Here is a 22,606-nt window from a genome sequence, read left to right as displayed (position 1 = left end):
ATGATGAAGCGCACGGGAGTCCCGCGGCTCGGGCCGGACGAGCCCGCGCCCATGACGCCGCAACAGCCTGCTCAGGTGAGAGACCAGATCGATTCATTAGTTTATTGTCTACCTGGTGGCAGTCACGACAGGGATATATTTTTTATCACCTTCGTATTAGACATCATGACTATTTGCTTTTGTGATATAAAGATTAAGATTGTGTGATGTTATATTATGACCGATGTTGAGTATCTATTGACACAAGTCGGAAAGATACACATATTTTATTGACTAAAAATAAGTATAGTGGCCAATTTTATGGATGTGTCACCCGAATCTCGAAACACGCTTGGTATTCGGAATATTTCAGCCATTCATTGATTTTAAAATCACGCTATAATTGCTTAATTAAATTACATAAAATACATCTAAAAGCACTTTGGAAAGGTTAAAATGATTGCATTACTCTGATTTGTTCGCAAAAATGCGGTCAATAGTAAACCTATCAATTTGTTTCCATTTCCACCTACCTATTTGGGGTTTGCGGCCTTCACCGCCTACGTGCAGCTTTATATTTGGTGTATTGAAATAAAGAAAATTTATCGGAACGTTCCAAATCTGTGAACACTCTAAATTGTTTTTTTTTCTTCACGGCCATTGATAAAACCTGCATTCATTAAAATTAGTCATACGGCTACGAAATAGATATTTTTGGGTTGCATAAACGTTGACTTGGACCAGTACAATGTTTAATAAGATAGGTATGTAAGTTTGCTTAAAAGATAGATAGAAAACTTGATAACTTATTCCTGCTATGTATATAATAGGAGAGCAGCACACTGTCCGCGTCTTAGCCAATGTTATTACGCGGCTTAATACTATTTAATTAATTGGACCTTCAGCTTTTACCTTTAGTTACAATGATGACACGAAACCTCTCACATTTGGAAAAGGCTTATAATAATTGGCGCGTATTTACCAAGCTTTCTGTAAATTAATGCTTTAATATATTAATTTTAAAGTGTTTAAATACACAATTATTGTGCTGTGGAAATATTATGACGAATATTTTGTTTTTTTTCTTTTTGTAGTGGTTCGACCAAACAACTACAGCAAACCTGATGGTAAGTTGGGCATAGTCAAAAAACATCAGAATATCATCACAATCAGTGTAGCCAGTCTGCCAAGTATATTCGACGTTAGGAGACGACGAACCGCGAGTCAGGGTGACAGTGGCTGACTGCCTCCTCTTCGTGTATTTGAGTCACACTGGGTGACGCATTTCTTGGTGGTATTTTCGAATACAACGGCAGTACCGCGCTGCTTGTCGAGCGTAGGGCGAAATTAAAAAGTATGAAAACAACGGAATCTGATTTCTTTTACAAAATTAATTTACCCTGTGAAATATGGAAATAATTTTTATTGTCACTCTTTAAAGACGGAAAAATGTCTGCCTGTGTACGAGTTTTGTAACATCGAGACTGTGGTCAATATCCTCAGCTTTTTTATTATAATGTCAAATATAAAATATATTTTAGTGAACCAGGATTTCAATACCGTATCACAATTCTTGATACTCTGAAAGTAGAATACGCTTGACTTTGGCAGTTTGCAATCAAAGCGCCGGATGTATGATAAATAAAAGTCTCATAATAATTTTTACCAATTTTAAGTGGAGCCGCGAGAAACAGCTAGTTATATAATAAAACTAGGTTCGTTGCCATAGCGTTAACATCTAGGAAACGGTGCACTTACTGTATCTAGTATCTACAATATGCAATAGAGATTCAAAAAATTTGTTGCGAATTTATACAAATGGCATAAAGGCTCTGTCTCTGTCAGATCCTTAAGGTATAAGATTTTCTTATGGAATTACATACAACGAGCACAGCACTAAAAAAATTCGATGTAAACTGCGTCACTTGAAAACATATGAAATCATCGTGCATTCGTGTTTCGCTTTCGGCAATCCAATATTTCAAGTATAATGTAGTGTTTCATTGATCAAAAATCACAAAATGCTAATGTATTTGGTTCTACTCTTTGTCCAATCTTATGACTGATTAGTAACGACTGTAACGGATGAGGGTTAACGTAAGACAGGTTTGCAGTAAAAACTAATACAATTTTTATGGAGCCAATAGTATTGAAGTACACTGGTCCATTTTTACAAAGATTGATTGGATCGTACACAGTAAAGACAGAAAAAACTGTGCAGAGGAATCGATATTTAGTCAATTATTTTATACCCAAAAGTGGCACGTAACAGACCGTAACATAATCTCCCATTCCATATAACTCAATCCTGTAATATTACATGTAACAATCGAAGCCAGTAAACGGTTGGGTGACGGCGCCATTCAACACGGTAAAATTGATAGATCCTCGCATGAACGCATTACGCGTCAGAAACCAACGAAGCAACATTTTCAATAGGTGTACAATCTGCACATCAATATGTGTAATGTGAGAAGGCAGAGGAGCCTTTGACTAATTGGATAAACTGACAAATGACATAAAAATCTGATCTGAAATCTTAGCGGCTTCTTTTTCTTCGGAGACTCTCCAAATACATTGGTTTGTTGACATATCTTTCGAATTGATATAAGTTAAGTATTTTATTTTCTAAAAAATATGTTTTATACTGCTTCTTACTGCATACAGCAACAAGTTATTTATCTAATCAAAAATGCATATTACAAGTATCGGTCCTTTTTTATTTGTTTTTCTCAAACGCAGGTTTATTGTTTATATTTTTTAATACTCGTACACTCTCGACAATCTTTTTAATGCTCATGTTGCTTAGTATCTGAATAAGACTTTGAAGTTAAACGGGCCTGCATTAAAATTTTGTCATTGACTAATAAAGCTTAAAAGTATCTGTGATAGGGATTATATATTTCTACATGACAGCCCCCCTCTTCCCGTTGCCTATCTCGATAGATTTGCAAACTGCGTACAAGGGGGAGATTAAAGTTAACATTGGAAGCGTCACAGAAACAACATGTTTTGTGGCGTGCCGAAAATGTTAATACATTTATAAATGTTGATATAATTTGTTGAAATTCTTACAAATCATAATTTTATATTTAGGTGTATCATTCTTCAGGAAATATTAGTCATAGGGGAAAACACTAGATGAAATTCCATAGACGGCGCTCTAAATTCGTAAAGAAATCAAAACAGGTCTCGTTTTAACTCTACGGATAACTTTAGATGCTTTGTAATACCATTTCAACCTGAATTTGATCGATATTAGATTCTGCATTAATCTCAAATTGTGGGTACTATAAATATGAAAATATTTAATAAAAAGTTATGTATACTTAGATGATTCTCTCTCTGTTCTCGGAGGATAGAGGTGTCAGTTTGTTATGTTTCATCCATCTTATATTTCATATTTATTTTAATTTCTATTATATTAAACCCATTTGAAAGATTAGGTCTTAATCAACATTTTCCTGTTCTTGAAATGTAAACAATATTTATGTGGTTGTTGAAGATAAACTTGGTTTTGTTTTTAGAACAACGCTTTCCCAATCTTGTAATAATACGCAACGACTAGAATAATACAAAAGTTTCTTACCTCCCTTCAATGCAAACTTCCTTTTAAAACGGTAAATATTTACACTTCAATGTAGTATCAGGAAAGGTTCTAATTTACATAAACTATATCAATTTAACTTTAATATTACATTATAAGAAATCAACCATCAATAAAATGTAATTGTATAATTTTACTACATACATTAAATGCAATACATCAAGGAGTCTATCAAATTATTATCGGCTAGCGTCTCCAATTGTTTGTTACTCTTTCTTCGATTGCTATTCCACCTCTTAAACACGTACCTGCAAACTGATGTCTCTCTGTAGTCGGATATAATATTTAAAAATATTTGCATCCCACTTAAATACGTGATAAGCATAAAATATTTCTTAATTGGCTACTCATTTCTTTCACGACGTAGCTTACAAAATAAAGAAAATTTGAGTTTACTTTTCGTGTGACGTTTCTTTAAAACCAACATTTAAGAAGCGTGAAAGGAAAAGATAAGGTCTAATATCGTATTTAATATGCACCGCATTAGAATAGCATCAAACTACTTGTAGAGAAAAGTTATAAAATTTTGGGATTGCTGTTTTATGTGTTACAAAGGCGCCAACCAAACCAGCAAGTTAACAAGATAGTAAGCCACAATCAGTGATTACTTTCAATTATAGCATATAGAAACTGAAGATGCTTTGCCAATGTTTATGTACGATACGATACGATATGAGTATAACGATTGGCTGACTAATCACTGCATGTAAAGGTACGGCGAAGTTGTCAATCCAGTTTTTTGTGACAGTAGTAACTGAATCAAGCCCTGTACGCTGTTAAATAATAATGATTTTATTGGAAAATTCATAATAAACGGGTATATGGATAATAAATATGTAATTTCGTTTGTCGATTGTTTATTTCTATCATGCATGCAAGCGTCTGTAAGTTTTGGAGCGAGTGCCGAGTGAAGGTGCGCGCGCGTGCACCGCGACTGATGCGCCCAATATGTAAACGTGGTAAACTGTTATTGATTTTGAGTCCGAGCTACATAGTACGTGTCAGTGACCTAGTATTGAATACGAATCGCCTCCCACCATCGGGTTTATATCAAGGAAACGAAAGCCGGTCGTTAAACCCCACAGAGTTCATGGAATCATATCTTTCGGGAAAAACATTGCTTCTGCTAATGATATAATTGTTGTTGTAGTAAAAATTACATATCGGTTGTATTATTTTCTGGTCGATTTATTTGATAACACAATAAGAACTTAGCAGTACTAGGCATTATTTATTTACCACTTTGTATATGAGGACTAACCCTTTGATCTATTCGATCCGCGTGAAGTGTCACGACATCTACATGTTTTCAAATCTAAATGTTTGCCAATAAACAAACTGAATATACAATGCGCGGGTGCTACGGTGAATCAGTAATGTTATTTTTACTCGGACCATGCTCTGCGAAAATAGTTCGCGTTTCCCGCGCGTTTATTTTTCACAAGATTATGTTTCGGGCTTAATAGGTATTACCAAAACAGCTTAATTTTGATTCAATTTTAAACAATGAAATTATCATTATTTTGATTTGAACAAAATATATTATGTTTAGTTTAATAATGATTTTTGTTTATTTTACCGCATTAAATACGATTCTTATAACTACTGTCGATCATAAATAATTTTAGAAATTGAAAATTTGCATCGTTTTTATGTTTTATTTATATTATATTAACGATTACTTAAAAAAATATTAATATAAGTCGGAATATAGGTGTGGTGCCATTTAGAAGAATATTTTATTGTTACTTTTTTACAAAACGATCTCACTATTTTTATGTGATATAACGAAAAGTAGCATAGCCCGAGGCCTGTTTTTTTTTGCGTTTTAGTATTAAATAAGCTGTAAATACATATAATATAATTTAATTTACACAACATATTAATTTTGTAGCAACACATAGTAGCTGTTTTTAGTAGTAGAGGTACGCAAAACAGTAGCTAAAAATGTCAGGCTGTACCGGCCACCAATGAGTACTTTCTACATGTATGTAATAGCGGTACATTGTAGATCAATAAAGTACATATATCTGTAAAAGAAATATATTAAACTGATGCAAAATATACAAAGTCAGAGGGACGAGACCAGCCTGACGTTGTAACTAAGCTTCGAAGATCCTAGCCTCAATCGGAGTGCCACGTTTGCTTTAGCTAGTATAAGTAATCGGTCGGTTTTTGGAAATCTTTAGCCTAATCTGTTTGAAGGATTTTTATAGTAAAGTTGTGGTTTTACGACAATCTGTGACGTTATCATACTGTCAGTGTCTGGTCACTGCGCATTTTGTTTACAATATAATCGGACGGCGCATTTTCATACATCGGGTAATTTTATAAATCAATTCAGAGCCTCATTGTTTGTTTTTGCCCATTACGTACATAACATTATCATATTGAATCAGGTGCGTTATATTAGGTTAGGTTTTGTTGCTAAAATTTTGAAATCTCTTATCTTATGCTCATAGAATTTTAACAAAGAATATTTTGATGGTAATGCGACACCAATGTATAACTGATAATTTTCACAATGCGAAAACGCATGTTCATTGTTATTTGCAGAAATGTTATATTATACGCATTCTTCCGAAGACTGAAGCTTTAACACTTAGTGCATACAATAGACAGACTGTCTTATCAAAATAGCTTAGCTATGGAATATTAACTTGCAACGGTATTTCAAAACAAATCGAGTTACGATTACCAAGTGAAAACTCTCTACAGTAATGTTATTAAAAAATTGTTTTGTTTGTTGCAGATACAACAGCCAGGCACAAGCACAATGCACTCGATGCCGCAGACAGCACAACCGCAAATCCTAGGTGAGTGACGAATATGTACAAACAAGCTACCATAATATTACGTAACGTAGACTTGAAGTTATCTTTTCGTAAACGAAAACTAATGGCTATCCTTCGATAGTTTTTTCGTATGAATGTAGCGTTATGAGTTTCAAATCTCTTCCTTTTAAAATTAAGTAACCCTTTTTTCAATAATAATATGTTTTTATGGTCAATTAATTTTAAATTTAAGTTGGTAAACTTTCGGCTTATCATTTGCAGCTTGCATCGTTACACGTTTTAAGAAAAACATTGTTGACGGTCGATTAGTTATTTCGATGAATGTCAATTGTTTATTGGATGAAAGAACTCTTTTTTAATCTTGGTGATAATAATTTTATTTCTTTCTATATTATTTGAACGTTTGTGTAATATGTTCTTGATTTAAAAACTGAGGGACCGGAGTGGCTTTCTTCAATATTATCAAAAAATTTATTAGAGGCTTTGTTTTAAAACGAAGCTTCGTTAGCTACTTCTTGATAGTGTGGCAGAATTTCCTCAATAGTTAAGTTATTAATATAATGATGTTTATAATTGGTATGTTACGTACAATATGTTATCTTTATTATATCAGTGTAACGGTGTGTTAACTTAATCATGTAGGTTTTACATTTATAAATTAAGTAAATTAGACTTTATTATGTTAGTTAATGTTTTGTCCACTACATTCTCCCGTTGTGTAAGAACGGAGATGCCGTAATTTAGTCTCAGCACCACCGTAGGGTTTACTGGTAGAAAATGCCTTCAGCGTTAAGTTCTCCTTTACACTTTTTGTTTATATAGTGTAATAAATAAAAGAAGTTATTTTACATCGGTAATTTTTTTTTGCACGTTTAAGCGTAAAGTTTCCTTCGTATGTTCAGAATAATATTACACATGCTAAGCAAAAATAAGTTAACACGAGTATAAAAATTTGCGCAATAACAAACCTTTTGTGTTCCGCTTCTTTGTATTTGACAAAGCGGAAAAATTGCTTAGCAATGGACGTTTATATGTCTATTATTTTTATGCACGCATTTTTAGTTACATGATATTATTAACAACGCGTCCGTGACTGCTAGAACAGTGAAAACTTATACATGATAAATGATAAACATTACTTTGCTAGATTAGTAGGTGATTACATTTGCTCCATTTCGGAGACTTCAACGATCCCCAGTCCTTAGTGCCTGTTTATTAACATTTTTTTTTTCATTGCTTTGTATGATGAGAAGCGCTCGGTACGGTAATAAAATACGGTTCTTTATATGATGAAACAAAAAAAATATAGTTTTAACTAATTAGTAATAATAAACATTTTAATATTTGATAAACTATGTAGGTGAATCGAAAATCAAAGATATGCGTCATAATTTTCGTTAAACAATAATATAAAGAATACTTAAAAACGTCACTATACTTTAAATCTACGTACATTCACGTGACGTTTGTTTTCCTCATTCAACAGTGCAACGTCTATTTTTCTCATTTAACTTATTAATGTACTAAACATTTATCGTGGTTTCGCTCTGGGAAAAGATCTTTTCCGGGATAACGCTCCTGTTGAGCACTTTTCTGGGTTAGAAAGCAACATACAATTATAGCCGAATTAAGTCACAAGCGATTCACAGCTCAAACTACTTAAAAAAAAAATGCTTTTTCTACGGAAGCAAATTTCTGGGTTTCAAGGGTTTTCACAAACTTCGCAATTATAATATTACTAATATAGATTACCAGTATTACACTGGTCATGTTCAACAAACATAAAAGTTGCGAAACATTCAGCAGTTTGTTCGTTAAGCATTGCACACAAATAATATTCGTAGACAATCGAAGCAACGAGATCGTGCAATAAATGACTTGCATTATCAGGGACGGGCGCGATGCTGTCGGTGGGCGGAGGGTTCGGTCGCGGCGCCGCTCGCCCGGGCGTGCCGCCGCCCGTCATCAACTACATGAAGCCGCAGCCCGTGCAGTACGCGCCCACCAAGCAGCCGCCGCCGCCGCAAGTACCGCCCAGGATTAAGGTACAACATATTACACGTTAAAACCAAGCTAAAGGGAGTCTAACGATTCAATTAAGAACGCCTATCACGTCAACAATATGATTAAAATCGTGGGTATTGCCTCGACCTCTTTGAAATGGACGAGTTGATGAATATAATGTCTGAAACATTCAATAATTGACTGCTTATCGAGATTATTTCCACCTTAGCAATGAGCAATTAAATTATCACGTTAATGTTGGAAACAGTTTATGTATTAAGATCCAATTTGTGTACAGCAACAACCAGGTGTAGTGCCGGGCGGAGGAGGGCGACAATCTCCCGGCCCGCAGGCGCAGTTCCAGCGACTGAAGGTAGAAGATGCGCTGTCGTACTTGGACCAGGTCAAGTACAAGTTTAACACGCAGCCACAGGTGTACAACGATTTCCTCGACATCATGAAGGAGTTTAAGAGCCAGACGTGAGTTTAGATAGATATGTTTAAAGTGTAGTTGTTGTTTTCTTCCGCTATTAGGAAAACGATAAAGTACATCCGTCCGTTTGTCCAAGAAGGAAGAAAATTACTATGCATAGCACAACTGCGTTTTAGCTGTTATAATGATGATATCAATTACCGTTTGATGGTTTATTATCAGATGAAAGTAACCCAAGGCTGTAAAAAATATTCTGAGTATTCAACACATTGCATTTACTTGACTATGAATTATCGATGGATGTCTAACTTTCACGTTGTATTTCAGAATCGACACCCCTGGGGTCATCACTCGGGTGTCGAACCTATTCAAAGGCCACCCGGAGCTGATCGTCGGCTTCAACACATTCCTCCCACCTGGGTATAAGATCGAAGTTCAGAGTAATGGACAGGTGAGTAATATAAGAAGGTTTAAATATTTGCCAAAATAAAGAAAAGATCAGATTATCTTTTAATGTTATTTATCTTGCTATGCACGGAGATCAAAGTGACAATCTTGATATTGTGGTAGTATTTAAATTCAAACAATAGAACTGGTTGAATGTTAAATAATGCATACAACCGGTTTTCACAAAGTAATGAACTTAATAAACAAAAAAAAATTCTATGTTCTTTTGATAAATATGAGGTCTCGTCATTGCTGGTTAGGTTTAGGATTGGTAATATCGAGTTTTATTAATCTTAAACAATAATGAATACTCAAATGATTGTTATTTATAAAGTTTTTATCACCGTTTTTTATCGAATCAAACCAGCTCTGCTATAAATGGACCTTGTTATAACTCGTATTGTCTGTAAGTCTTCGCTTTCCGATCGCGAACTATTACAACGGCTCATTGTGTGTTAATGAACCTGACGCATAGTGTAATGTCATAGTTGTTAATAAGTAGGTGCCATTTATTCACGGCATCTTGGGTTACATATAGGTAACCATCCGAGAAGGCCGTAAGGCTGTAAGAAATATAGTCAATTCAGTAAACATGAACCTATCATTATTGATTGGTAATTCTACGTAGAAATGGCGCAAAATCCTGCACTGCATTTGCTGAAAACGTTGGGGCCCGATTTAGGAAAGTAGACTATTAAAAAATTCTCATATCATAGTCTATTTTTCCCGCCAAGCAGTGATTCAATGTGAATGAAATGTTTTGTAAAAGTTTTAAGGACAATTAAAGCCATTGTAAATACTGAGTAGGGATATTATAGGTTCAATATCTAATTCTGAGTTTGCTCCATAAGCATACTATTTTTTTTATATTTTAACTTCATAGATAGACATGTGGTCCTTACTATAAAGCAAGACATTGGTGATCACAGCTCACAATTGTATATGAAAATATGTTTTTATCAGGTGTCTGTGTCTATGCCGTCACCGACGGGGCTGGGCGGCGGCGTGCTGCTCAGTACGTTGCACCACGCGCCGCAGCAGCCACAGCTGGTCCATATACTACCTGTGCCGCAGTAAGTATCATTGGTTATTTTTTTAAACTATTTCATTTTATCGATAGAAACCCCAGTATTCAGTTTTGTGTAGCTAATTCCCTACATTCAATAATTGACGCCCTACCTATAAAAGTTATTAAAAACTTATAGTCATTCTCAGTACCTTGAGATTTTCCAGTCTATTACTTAGTAACATGCTGGAATGATATGTTTGTTGTAATAGTTAGTAAGAAAGCGTTGTTGTTCAGGTCGGTGAGCAACGCGATCGTGCACAACTTGTCAGTGTCTGCACCGGGCGGCGGCGTTGGGGTAAACGCGGCTCCGCCACCCGCGCCAGCTCCCGGTCCGCCTGGAGCCTGCCGGCCCCACCGGCCCCTCCAACACGCTGCACCACATCTCACACGCGCACCAACAGATTGAGGCTGCCGTGCACCATGCACCAGGTAAATATCCTTTATTAAGCTTTTCAGATTTTAGTACTTCAGTGATATCATCCAGATAAAAGAAAATTGCAATTTTTTTAAAGTAAGACATGTACGATATATATTTTTTCTCTTTTTGTAGCAATTACTGGTACAAATGTTGAACTTAAATGATGAAATTAATTACCGATTGATGCCACATGAGAATAACAAGCGGCTGCTCTATTAGAGTTCTGATCCCTTTGAACACGCGATATACAGTGGCATTTAGTGAATGAATACCCAGTGAACATGAGTTGTATTGTCAGGTGGAGCGGCGGGCGTGAGCTCCAGCGCGCCCGCGCCGCCCGGCCAGCCCGTCGAATTCAACCATGCAATAGAGTACGTCAACAAAATCAAGGTGAGTTATGTTATTCATATTTCCATAATTTATTAATTAGTAAGATATTTAATGCCAATGTAGGAAATGATGTAAATTATTGACTGTTTTCAAATACCAAGTCGACCCAGATTGTTGCTAATCATGGTGCTGCTTATCCCATACTACATATACTTACATCTTCACGACTAAAAACATGTTTCAACGATCTAGCTGTTAACTACTCTTATCATTTATTTATGTTTCTTCAGGTGAAGTTGGAAGTATTAAAACGTTGTCTTGTTTCGTACACAGTCGCGGTTCTCCCGACAGCCGGATAAGTACAAGCGATTTCTGGAGATCCTGCATGCGTATCAACGCGGTCATCGAGATCTGAAAGAGCCACAGGCGAAGCAGCAAACCGAGCAGGAGGTTTACTCGCAGGTGAGTTATCTTTCAGTCTTTATGTCCAAGCACAAGAAAAAATGCACAAGTCAGTAATACACAAATTGTCTCGTGCTATTATCATGTACAGTTTCAGTCATAATGTATAGTGTGTCAATACACAAAGTGTCTCATGCTACCATGTGCATTTTCAGTCATAGTGTTTTGTATAGTGTGTCACTTATGGTCACTGGCTAAATTTTTTTTCTTGCTATTGCCATGTCTTATAAAAGAAATGGAAAATTTTAATTTAGGTTTAAACCAGTAAAGAAATATGGTTTTATGTTGTTCATTTTATATTTCCGTTTGTGATGTACATTAGTATTTTGTTTTATTCCTTACCAAATTTATAATCGTGATTTTGTTTACAGGTGGCTAAGCTATTTGAAAACCAGGAAGACTTACTTGCAGAGTTTGGTCAATTCCTGCCTGATGCTAAAGCTGTAACTAAGCCGCCGGACAGGCCGCCTACGCCGCCCTTGCAGGTATAAAACACGGGTTATCTTTTTATTATGAAAGTGCCCAGATATTCATGATCAATACATAGTGATAATCAGTTCTATCAAAGATTTAACTAAGGAAGAGTTGTTTTCATAGATAAAAAGTCTTAACAAAGATCATAGATTTTCTTGGAGTTTATTCTATAACTTAATATTATGTTTACCAGAGCTCGTATGATAAAATGGTGATATTTCAGCAACAGCAGCGAGTGGAAAGCAGTGATCTGGAGCGCGTGACGGTCGCGCCGCCGCCTTCTCCGCCGCACCACCTTGCGGCGCTACACCACGCGCAGGTCGGTATTGTATTGTGTTGGTATATAAATGTGCCCTACAGCATCAACAAGTTTTGCCTATTGCAATCTTTCTACAATGGTTGAACATATTTTTTAACATGTATTATTGTTTACAGATTCCAAAACATACAAACGCAGCACCTAGCGTGATTCCTACCAATCAACATCACCATCTCAAAAGATCGCCCAGTTTTACATCATCTGGACCACGTAAGTTACAGCTCTTTATAATTCTGCATATTACTTGCGTAAGAAACGTATAAATATTAGTATAGTGATTTATTCTCGTAATACAGTGAACTGACCTCCATTCGATTATTCATATATTATTACGATGACAGTCATAATAATGTGCCTTATCAGAAGAAAAAATGTTGAGTTACTGCTTTGTTTACATGTGCTTCACTTAGTTGGTTAATGAACTTACAAATTGAATCATTTTTAAATATTTCAATTATCTGCATTGATGTAATAATAACAATGTCTTATATCAATACTTGCAATCATAATGTATCGAGTGGTGATAAGATATAAAACACAATTTGTAAATATGACAAAATCAAATAAAATGTGTAAATATTGATCAATTTGTTTTGCCACATTTTATAAATAAACAAAACCAATTATGTTCTATCAATTTGACAGACCGTCAATTGCTCAGGCTGGCTAAGTTAAATTGTGTGCACTGTTTATTATGGATACTTATTTCTCTGTGGTCAGTTTTTATAACATTATTGTGCGTAATACAGTTTTCGATTATTGACAATAGATAGTAGTTTATATTATATGCTCCACATGGACCCAAAAATACTTTAACGCGATTAACAGAATAGACAGATCCTAATGCATGTTGTTCATGAGGTGTTTGTTTTGTGACAGAGGGCGTAGCAGGGTCCGGCATGTCGGCGAGCGGTGTGACAAGCGCGGCGGGCGCAGCGAGCGGCGCGGGCGCAGCGAGTGTGTCGGGAGCGCCGCCCGCCAAAAAGCCGCGGTGCTCGGGACTCACGGGTGCCGCCGTGCGCGACGTGTCCTTCGCCGACGCAGCCAAGCTCGCCACGCATCATGATTACAGTTTCTTCGACCGCGCCAGGAAGGCACTGCGTTCACAACATGTCTATGACAACTTCCTCAGGTTAGTTAGATAAATGGACTGATTTTGGTGCGATATTTTTTTTATTTTACATCAATGCTCATCATATCCAGGTTATAAGTATTGCCATTTATTAGTAATATCTCTGTGCATCAAATTAAATTGTAGTATTTGGTACATAACAAAACATTTTATACATAATATAAAACTTCCAAAGTTAATGAAAATATTCCATTATAGGTGCCTGCTGCTCTTTACCAACGAGATAATATCTTCGTCGGAGTTGCTCAGCGTGACTGCTCCGTTCCTCTGCCGGCATCCTGACTTACAGAAATGGCTGCAAGACTTTGTAGGACCACCATCTCCACCACACACGCCTACCAACACTGTCCACACTGGTAAGAATTACATCTAGCAAAAAACGTGAATGATTTTCATATTACTTGCTTCAAGTTACTTTAAAGATCTTTTATATTATTCAGCGTCATATTCATAGCGCTACATTGTACTATAGTGTTGGTAGCTTGTAAGAATGCATACATTTTGTATATTGTGAAGTAGGTGCAAGGCAGATATTTGACGTCACTGTGCTATCGTTTATAACATAAATAGTCTTTATAATTTCCTTGTAAAGCGCATTAGATAATAATATTAAGTAACAAATGCGTGAGCGCGTGTTAATGAAGTTTTAATCGTGCTTTCTGCACAATTTCCACAGTTAATTGTGGCAATTAAAATAGCTACATGTGTATGTCCACCCTGCAGGATATAACTGGGCGACCAGCGCGCGCTACGAGCCTGTGGGCGCGCTCGGAGCACAACACCGCCACGAGCGAGCGCAGCCAGAACTCGCTATGGATATAGGTACGTTGTCGACACCCTCGATCAGAATGATACATGATTTTGGTGATACCACATATCCTTTAGCAATTAATATTATAGCAAAAAATTACATTCAGAGTCATGAACTACACTGAACTTCATGACCCTCTGGAATTATACTTTGTATATCTACTTAATGCAATATATATTGTACAAAAAGGATGATTTAATATTGCCTGCTGCCTTACAAGAAATAAGTTTCAGTAGTAATTGCTATATCTTTTAAATCTGTGAGGTGCGCATTAAGTATTGAGTAATATTTAATTTATACACAGATCTGTCAACATGCAAGCGACTAGGCACGTCGTACTGCGCACTGCCTCGGGACGCAGCCGCACGTCGCTGCTCCGGACGAACGCCGCTTTGCAAAGAGGTAAGCAGATAGTTTGGGGAAGAACATATTTACCTAAAAAAAGAATGAAACTGCGTGAATATGTATTGTATCTCGAATTGGTAAAAGATGTCTTTAAACTGTCACAACTTAAAGCTCTAGGTTATCAATTGCTTAACCAGTGTGTTTAAAATGTGCTTATACTTGTTGCTCTAGAGCATGTAAAATTCTTACTTAATCTATTTATTTTATTCTCAGGTGCTAAATGACACTTGGGTCTCCTTCCCCTCATGGAGTGAAGATTCAACATTCGTAACATCTCGTAAGACACAGTACGAGGAGTACATTTACCGGTGTGAGGATGAACGATTTGAGGTAAGAATAAAGAACTTGTTGATATCAACATTATATCTAATATATAAAAAATAAGCAAGAATAATAATAATATGTTTACTAATTCTTAGATCAAAATTACATTGATTTTTGTAGGCTATGTTTAAAAGTACTTTTATTTATATTATGTAATTCTATAAGCAAGAACTTCTTATAACTAAAGTTACATTGTTTACAGTTGGACGTCGTGATCGAAACTAACGCGTCCACGATCCGCGTACTGGAAGGGGTACAGAAGAAATTGTCTCGCATGACGCCCGAGGACGCGGCAAAGTACCGGCTTGACGACTGCCTTGGGGGACACTCTCCCACCATCCACCAGAGAGCGCTGCGCCGCATATACGGTGATAAGGTGGTACGATCGGGCTCGACTTGTACGCATGCCGTGCCTGTATCACGTAGTATTTGTATTCGCGCTTATGCCGCTGTGATGGTAGTTAGTAAAGGTGATGGAATCAGAAATATTTAATGATGTCCTATTATTTTGGGAATTTTGAGACATTGAAATAAAACTTTTTCATGATTTTCCCTAATAGATTTGTTAATTTTTAATGTCGACGTTTCGAACACTTCACTATGAGTAATGCAGTCTTCGAAATGTCAGAAGTAAAATTTAAACATATTTGTCGCGATGTAATCTGTTAGTAATATTATTTCAAGGAGTATTGAATACTTGTACCCTTGTTGGCAGTCCCCAGTTGATACAATGTGTTGGCACAGAAGGGTGGTGAAAGTTGTATTGGGTGTAGAAACCTATAGTGTTGATTATAGTAAGTCCAAAAGAAACGAAAATTTATTTTATAGTCATTTGCTGTACTCATATCTATAAGATGATCAGAGTATGCTTGATACATGATATCTATATAAAAAAAAAAAACCTTTAAAAAATAAACAATATCTAATAATTAATGTTATGAGACACTTAATGTATTAAGAAATTTAATAATTATCAACCAACATTATAAAAATCAGTAATTGAAACATCAATATTGCAGATTTACAAGATCAATTCAACTTTTCTACATAAAATAACATTTAGGGACACAGTGGCATAAGTTTCGATTAGTATCCTTATAGTAGTTACTTGCATAGTCTAAATTCTAAAGTATTGTAGAGCACTTGATTACATATTTCGAAAATTTATTATTTGAAAGATTCAGTATTTATTTAAAGCCTATAGGTTACAGCATTGCATGCTATGTCTTGAGGGTCCTTTATTATTATTATTTGCTATATTATGCTAAAAGTTTATCAATAAGTTGTATTATTGGCTTAATGATTTAAAATATGTAATATACACATGCTTAAAATGAATGCTTAGCTTATCATAATCAATTGTATTTTTGATTGATAAATAGCTTCGTTTAAGAAAATTTCATACCTTGGAAAATATTTATAAATATTTTAGAGAAGAAGAAGCCAATAATGTATCAAAAACACTGGCATCAAATTAAATAGTTGAAACATTTTACATTTTTATGTTATCAACATTTTATCCTGTTTAATATTTTACAAAAACATATTATCTAGTAGATAATGCAAATGAAAAGTGAGATCTTTCTCTTCAATATTTAAGGCAGTGGAAGGCCTTTGACAAATTCCTGTTAAAAAATCACTATCTTGACCTCTTATTTTATAAAGCACTAATTTTTGCTCATGGCTGCGCCTACGCTAACGCTCATTTCTGGGAGAAAGAGTAAATTCTACCTTCCGAAATGACGAACTTTCGGGCCCTATTATAACAACCCTTTAGGGTACGAATTTCTAAAAAGAATTCTTCAGTTCTCAATTACCGACATGTAAGCAACCTTTGAGCAAAACTGCATGTTTTTAAATCCACCGGTTTCGGCTGTGCATTGATCAGTCCTATCAGTTTATTTTTTTTATATATGTAGATAGAAATAAAACTAAATTGTTATACAACCAACCTTATGTAATTTGAATGCCAGCTTAGTATGCGATTTTATAGTATGTTGTTTGTTGACCTTAATATCACTCCTGTAGCTATTTCTGTAGAATTACATATTTATGTATATTACGAATTTCAAATGTTTTTATTGTTTGTTTCAGGCGGTAGATATCATCGCTGGCTTAAAAAAGAACCCGGTAGTCGCTGTACCCGTCGTGCTGAGGCGATTAAAAGCTAAGGAAGAGGAGTGGAGGGAAGCACAGAAGGTAACTATTATAACTATCATGTTTTTGGCCAGCTGTAGTTAGTTTACCATCAACCCTTGGTATTCAGAACTTAAGTAATATGTAATAGTTATCACTAACTTAATATTTTCTATTTACATTTATTAATTCTATTTCCGGTGGCGTATGATACTAATATTGATATTTAAGATGTCTGGCAATACTATAAAAATCTACTGCCACAGAGTTCTCTTGAATTCTTGGGTATCAGTTTTAACAAAACTTAAATGTCCTTTTAGGGTTTCAACAAGCAGTGGCGGGAACTGAACGAGAAATACTATCTGAAGTCGCTGGACCACCAGGGCATCAACTTTAAGCAGAACGACCTGAAGGCGATGCGGTCGAAGACACTATTCAACGAGGTGGAGAGCGCGTACGCGGCGCGGCGGCCCGGCCCGCACCTAGTGCTCGACTACAACATGCAGAGCCGGCAGGAAGGTAAGCATACACATACAATAACTGTTACCAATATTAATGGTAAGTTTTACATTAGTAAGAAAACTCGCAGAATTCGCTTTCCACAAGCAATTTTTGCCTTGGTCATGGCAAGTTGACTTTTATAAATTTTTAAGCTTGTATGTCTCATAATTATTGATCTAGTGAAATATTGCCAGCAATATTTCATCAATTCTATAATCACGCAACTTTATACACTTGCATAAGTGTAAACACATCATCTCATCAAGCTGCTACTCAATATTGCTGAGAGAACTATTTAGTCTACATTCTTAGGATTGCTTCCCACTAATATTATAAATTGTTATGAATGCGAAAAATAGTAAAGATGTTTCTTAAAAGTCGCAGAATCTACTGAATGAATTTGATCGAATTTGGTACATCACTAAACTAGCGCGCCCTACATTAATATAAACCATGTTTTTTCTATATTATACAGTGACATGTTGAGAGAATAATTCAAGATAAAGGAAAACATTTATACCATTTTGAATTGATGGTTTTTGTTATAATATTGTTATGTCATGGCGAAAAATTATAAATGCATGTATTTATAATGAACAATTTATTGTATTTTACTGAAAACCCAATGTGCCAGCCAGCAACTCTGCCCACTTTAAAATTTCTTGCACTACTTCCTCCTCCCTTATCATAATATGTCCTGTTTACAATACAATCACTAGCCTTTTATGCAGTTAACACTATCATGGCTGAGAGTTCCAGGCAAAATCTATCCTAATAAACATGATGAAAAACCATGCGATGTGCAATATCAGAATACAAATGTTGATACAAGCATGCTGCCTTCCTACTGAGCGCTGCAATTGTTTCACGCACGCGACCGATGTTAAGTTCCAACACTGAAATGCACCTTTGCATATAGCCATCAAGATCGTGCGCGACACAGCCGAGCTGCTCATCCACCACGCGCGGCGGCAGACTGCTATTCAGAAGGCAGAGAAGAGGAGAATCAAGCAATTGCTGCGGCAGTTTCTGCCGGATTTGTTCTCGCATCCACGGCAGCCGCTGTCGGATGACGAGAGAGATGAAGGTATGTATTGTTTAGTACTACTTATTATGTTCCTCGTGAAAGCAACTATAATTCCATAGTATGTGAAATCAAAACACGTTTATCGCTTTCCGCTTTTAAAGGAATTTATTACAGTACATACATACTATGATAATAGAAAAAGTAAACATTTCCATTGTAGTCAATTTACAACAATGAAGTTTTTAAATCCTCATAAAATTTTTGAATCTTGTTATATATAAGACTATGATGAAAATCATGCGATGTGCCTTAACAGATGCACTGTGGTGATAAAAGCATGCTGCCTTCCTACTGATGTCTTTATTAGATTGTAATAAAATATAAATGCATTTTCTAATAAACTTTTAAATGTATATTAGCATAAGCATGACCACATAAACTTGTCAATAGATAAGGAAGAACCACCAAGTCCAGACAGTGCCGGCACAGATCAAGTGGGGCACGAGAACGACAAATCAAGTGGCAATGTGAAGCAAGAGATCAAACAGGAGGTGATTTAAGATTCATGAATTCTTTTAATTATTGTTAATTTACTTCAATTGTTTATGTGTAAAAGAGGTCGCTCTGAAGTCCAAGCTTAACTTCTACACTCTAGGGCCTAGAAAATGCCTGAAAAACTGATGAAAATTAATCATTGGGTACATTATATTAGTAGAATATTGTATAAATCAATTTTTCAATTTCATGTATTGGAACTAAGATTTACATTCTATAATGCACAAAACTACTGGCTATAATGTACTTCTAACTGATACAACAGTGGGGATACACTTGTGCTTGATAGCAAAATAGACAGCAGTAATAAGTATAACCAGATGGTCGTGCATACTAGCTATAATTCTATTAAAAAAAATACAAAATACCCATACTCAAACTGTGAATATCAATTAGCAATACTTTAACTCGACTCCCATATATAATTGGTTAATTTCTGTAGCAAATACTCTTATAATATGTATACTAAATGCTTTCATATTTTTTTTCTCTAAAATAAATTTTGCTTGTCTTGTTCATAGTCATCGGAGTCTGACAACGCATCAGACAAGAGCAGCAAAAACAACAAAAACAACAAGGAGAACAAACCGAAAAATAATAATAACACTGATAGTAAAGGTAAATCTATTAATTATAATGAATACAAAAATATTTTATATTAATGACAAGACATTCCAATAATTGTATATAGATAATAATGGGACAATGATGAAAATACATGCGATGTGCCTGAGACAGAATTTTTGTGGTGAGAAATGCATGCTGCCTTCCTACTGATGTCTCTAATCATTAAACAAAAATCAACTAAAATATATTGATTAATTCATTTAAGAAAACATTTTAACATTTTTAGTTTTTTTACAATTTATATTTTTAATATTATTATGATTATATTGTTAAAGACACAAACCAGTCTGCAAACACCGTAAAACGGAACAGCAGCAGTAGCAACGAGGAAGCCGCGTCACTAAAGGCGGACATCAAGTGCGAACCCCAGGAGATGGAGGACGATTTCAGAGATTACCCGCCCAATGTGAGTAGTGTTCTTATACTGTCAATTGTCATCGTAAAGACATATTGTAACAAGTATATTTTTTCGTCAGGAGGCGCGATTCGTGTGCACATCGTCATGGTATCTGTTTCTGCGTGTACACGGCGCGTTGTGTCAACGACTGGCGGCAGCGCGTCGCGTGGCGGCGGCGCTGGCAGCCGACGCGGCACGTCAGCCACCCACAGCCGCATCCGCGCTGCGACTCAAACCCAACAGTGAGTGCTCCACTAGTCACTACCAATATTTGATTCTTTATCACTGGTTGTAAACCACACTAATTTAAAATCACACTTACAGACCTGCCTGCCGACGTGTCTTCACCCTCCGAGTACTACAATGTTCTACTGGAACTGGTTAAGGGCGTGCTGGATGGTAACGTGGAGCCGTCCGCGTACGAGGACGCTGCACGCGAGATGCTTGGCATCAAAGCTTACCCTGCATATACACTCGACAAACTGGTATCCATCGCGGTGCGGCAGCTGCAGCATTGTGCTGCTGAGCCTTGGTCGGTGCATGCGGCAGAATTGGCAGCGCGTGGAATGAGAGGTTCAGCCGCTTACGTGCGCCGTGCCGCCGGCCTGCTGCGGGACCGACATGCCGCTTTCCTCGTGCGTGTTTACGGAGGCGACGAATGCCGGGTTACCTTCGAACTACTTGACGGCGCGGGCGAAGGCCGCACTTCACCCCATCACAACGAAGGGTCACGACTTTCACCAGCGGGCCAACCGCGGCAGTCCGCACAACAAGCACCTGCGGCAGCAGCTTCGGCGGTGGCACGCGTCGCCGCTTGGTCTCTCTACGCAGAAAGATATGCACGCCCCGATGCACCTGCAACTGCCCCAACACAACACGGTCGCAGCAAGCCCGTATTCCTAGCCCGAAACGCCCGTGCACGTGCAGGCGGTCACGTGGGCGGGGCCACCAGTGCTTCAGCGTCCGGCGGTACACCTCCACCAAGGCATGCACGTCGCAAGCCGCCACGGCTCCATGACGCCGCGGAGTGCACGTTGGCGCCGAGTCTGCGTTGGCGCGCCGTGGCTTGTCGTCCGTTTGCACTTTACCAACCAGGGGCCCTGGCTGCGGCACGCAACACACACCAACGGTTAGCAGCAGCGCGGCGGGATCGGTTCCGAGCGTGGCTGCGACGACGGCGGGCGCCCGCCTAGTCTCACGCGATTTTGCGCCTGCTGCACAGTGACGGGGGCCGGCCCAGCTGCTCGGCGTCGGGCGCCGCGCCGCGTTCTAGTGGCGGTGGCGAGACCACGACGCGTCGACGCACCGATGCACACCCGCTCGCTATTACGGCACTTCTGTCTGGACGCGTCGCCGGGATATCCGCCCGACCGAACACCGTTGTACAGATCAATAAATAAATAGGTTCGTTGACGAGTCCACATAGAACTGCGCGTGCAGCGCGCGGCGGAGTGTGAGCAGATCTCTCAGATGTCTAACACATCACTAACTGTGAATATTAGAACGGCAGTGATCGTTAGCATAGCCGACTACTTGATATTGTTAATATCTAAACAGAAATGACTTGAAAATAAATATTATTATATTTATAATAAGATGTAGTTTTTTTCATAACTTAAAAAATATTGTTGAAACATATTATTCACACAGTGGACATAATGTAAAAAATATTGTTGAAACATATTATTCACACAGTGGACATAATGTTACGTGATGCGAGTCGTAACCTAGAGATCATTAACCGACTTATAAAAAGAGGAGGTTCTAATTTTTATAGTCGATTTCCGATTTTAATTGTATCTTGTCCACCGAACAAGTTATTTAAGTATAAAATATAGTCTTAAGTCAAATACCTTCCAAATATGGGATTTTAATATAGTAAAAGTATATCCTATATCTGTGGTTCCAAATTGTAAAATTGGGACTTTCTAAAAAGAACTATTTTTACGGAGAAGTGTGTACACTGACAGTAATAATTAGGACCATAATTTTATTTTAATTACGGGATACCTAGCTTGCCTTTAATCTTTAGCATACTCTAATTACATTGAATTATGAAACCAGTTTGTGCAACACGACTTGCAACCTACACCTCGTCTACGTCTTATGAGTAAAATTAGACGTTTTTTCAAGGTTTTAACAGTGTTTGCGAATTATTATATTTATCAGAATTCTATAGATATTATCATTAATACTTAATGATTTAATTTGGCTATAAGTCAATATACTAAATGGTGCAAGCGTGTTTTTTTATTTACATAAAAATAACAGTTAAATATGTTTTACAATTCTTTAAAAGAGGAGGTACTATAGATACTTTTAGAAATGTGCAGGAAATATAGGAACGCCACAAG

General features: G+C 36.8%; 2 protein-coding genes across 2 annotated transcripts; both read left to right on the top strand.

Annotated features, from left to right (window-relative positions):
• LOC119189662 (paired amphipathic helix protein Sin3a-like) lies at positions 1–12,482 on the top strand. Its single transcript, XM_037439936.1, has 12 exons — positions 1–75; positions 6,339–6,402; positions 8,272–8,426; positions 8,684–8,865; positions 9,146–9,269; positions 10,229–10,338; positions 10,569–10,663; positions 11,051–11,142; positions 11,416–11,544; positions 11,916–12,029; positions 12,212–12,341; positions 12,454–12,482. The coding sequence occupies exons 1-12, from the start codon at positions 1–3 to the stop codon at positions 12,480–12,482; spliced, it is 1,299 nt and encodes a 432-aa protein (XP_037295833.1).
• Positions 11,051–21,847, top strand: LOC115439727 (paired amphipathic helix protein Sin3a). The gene is made up of 19 exons (XM_030163696.2): positions 11,051–11,142; positions 11,416–11,544; positions 11,916–12,029; positions 12,242–12,337; positions 12,454–12,547; positions 13,217–13,469; positions 13,668–13,825; positions 14,193–14,291; positions 14,585–14,682; positions 14,899–15,015; positions 15,212–15,388; positions 17,104–17,208; positions 17,466–17,664; positions 18,566–18,733; positions 19,124–19,224; positions 19,750–19,846; positions 20,131–20,261; positions 20,332–20,494; positions 20,577–21,847. Exons 6-19 carry the CDS (start codon positions 13,237–13,239, stop codon positions 21,443–21,445), a joined length of 2,715 nt encoding a protein of 904 aa, XP_030019556.2. The 5' UTR covers positions 11,051–11,142; positions 11,416–11,544; positions 11,916–12,029; positions 12,242–12,337; positions 12,454–12,547; positions 13,217–13,236; the 3' UTR covers positions 21,446–21,847.
• The last annotated feature ends 759 nt before the right edge of the window (positions 21,848–22,606 follow it).

The sequence above is a fragment of the Manduca sexta genome, chromosome 18, assembly GCF_014839805.1.
Source record: "Manduca sexta isolate Smith_Timp_Sample1 chromosome 18, JHU_Msex_v1.0, whole genome shotgun sequence".
Lineage (NCBI taxonomy): Eukaryota > Metazoa > Arthropoda > Insecta > Lepidoptera > Sphingidae > Manduca > Manduca sexta.
The sequence above is the reverse complement of the archived record's forward strand: the minus strand, read 5'-3'. Positions and strand labels throughout refer to the sequence as shown.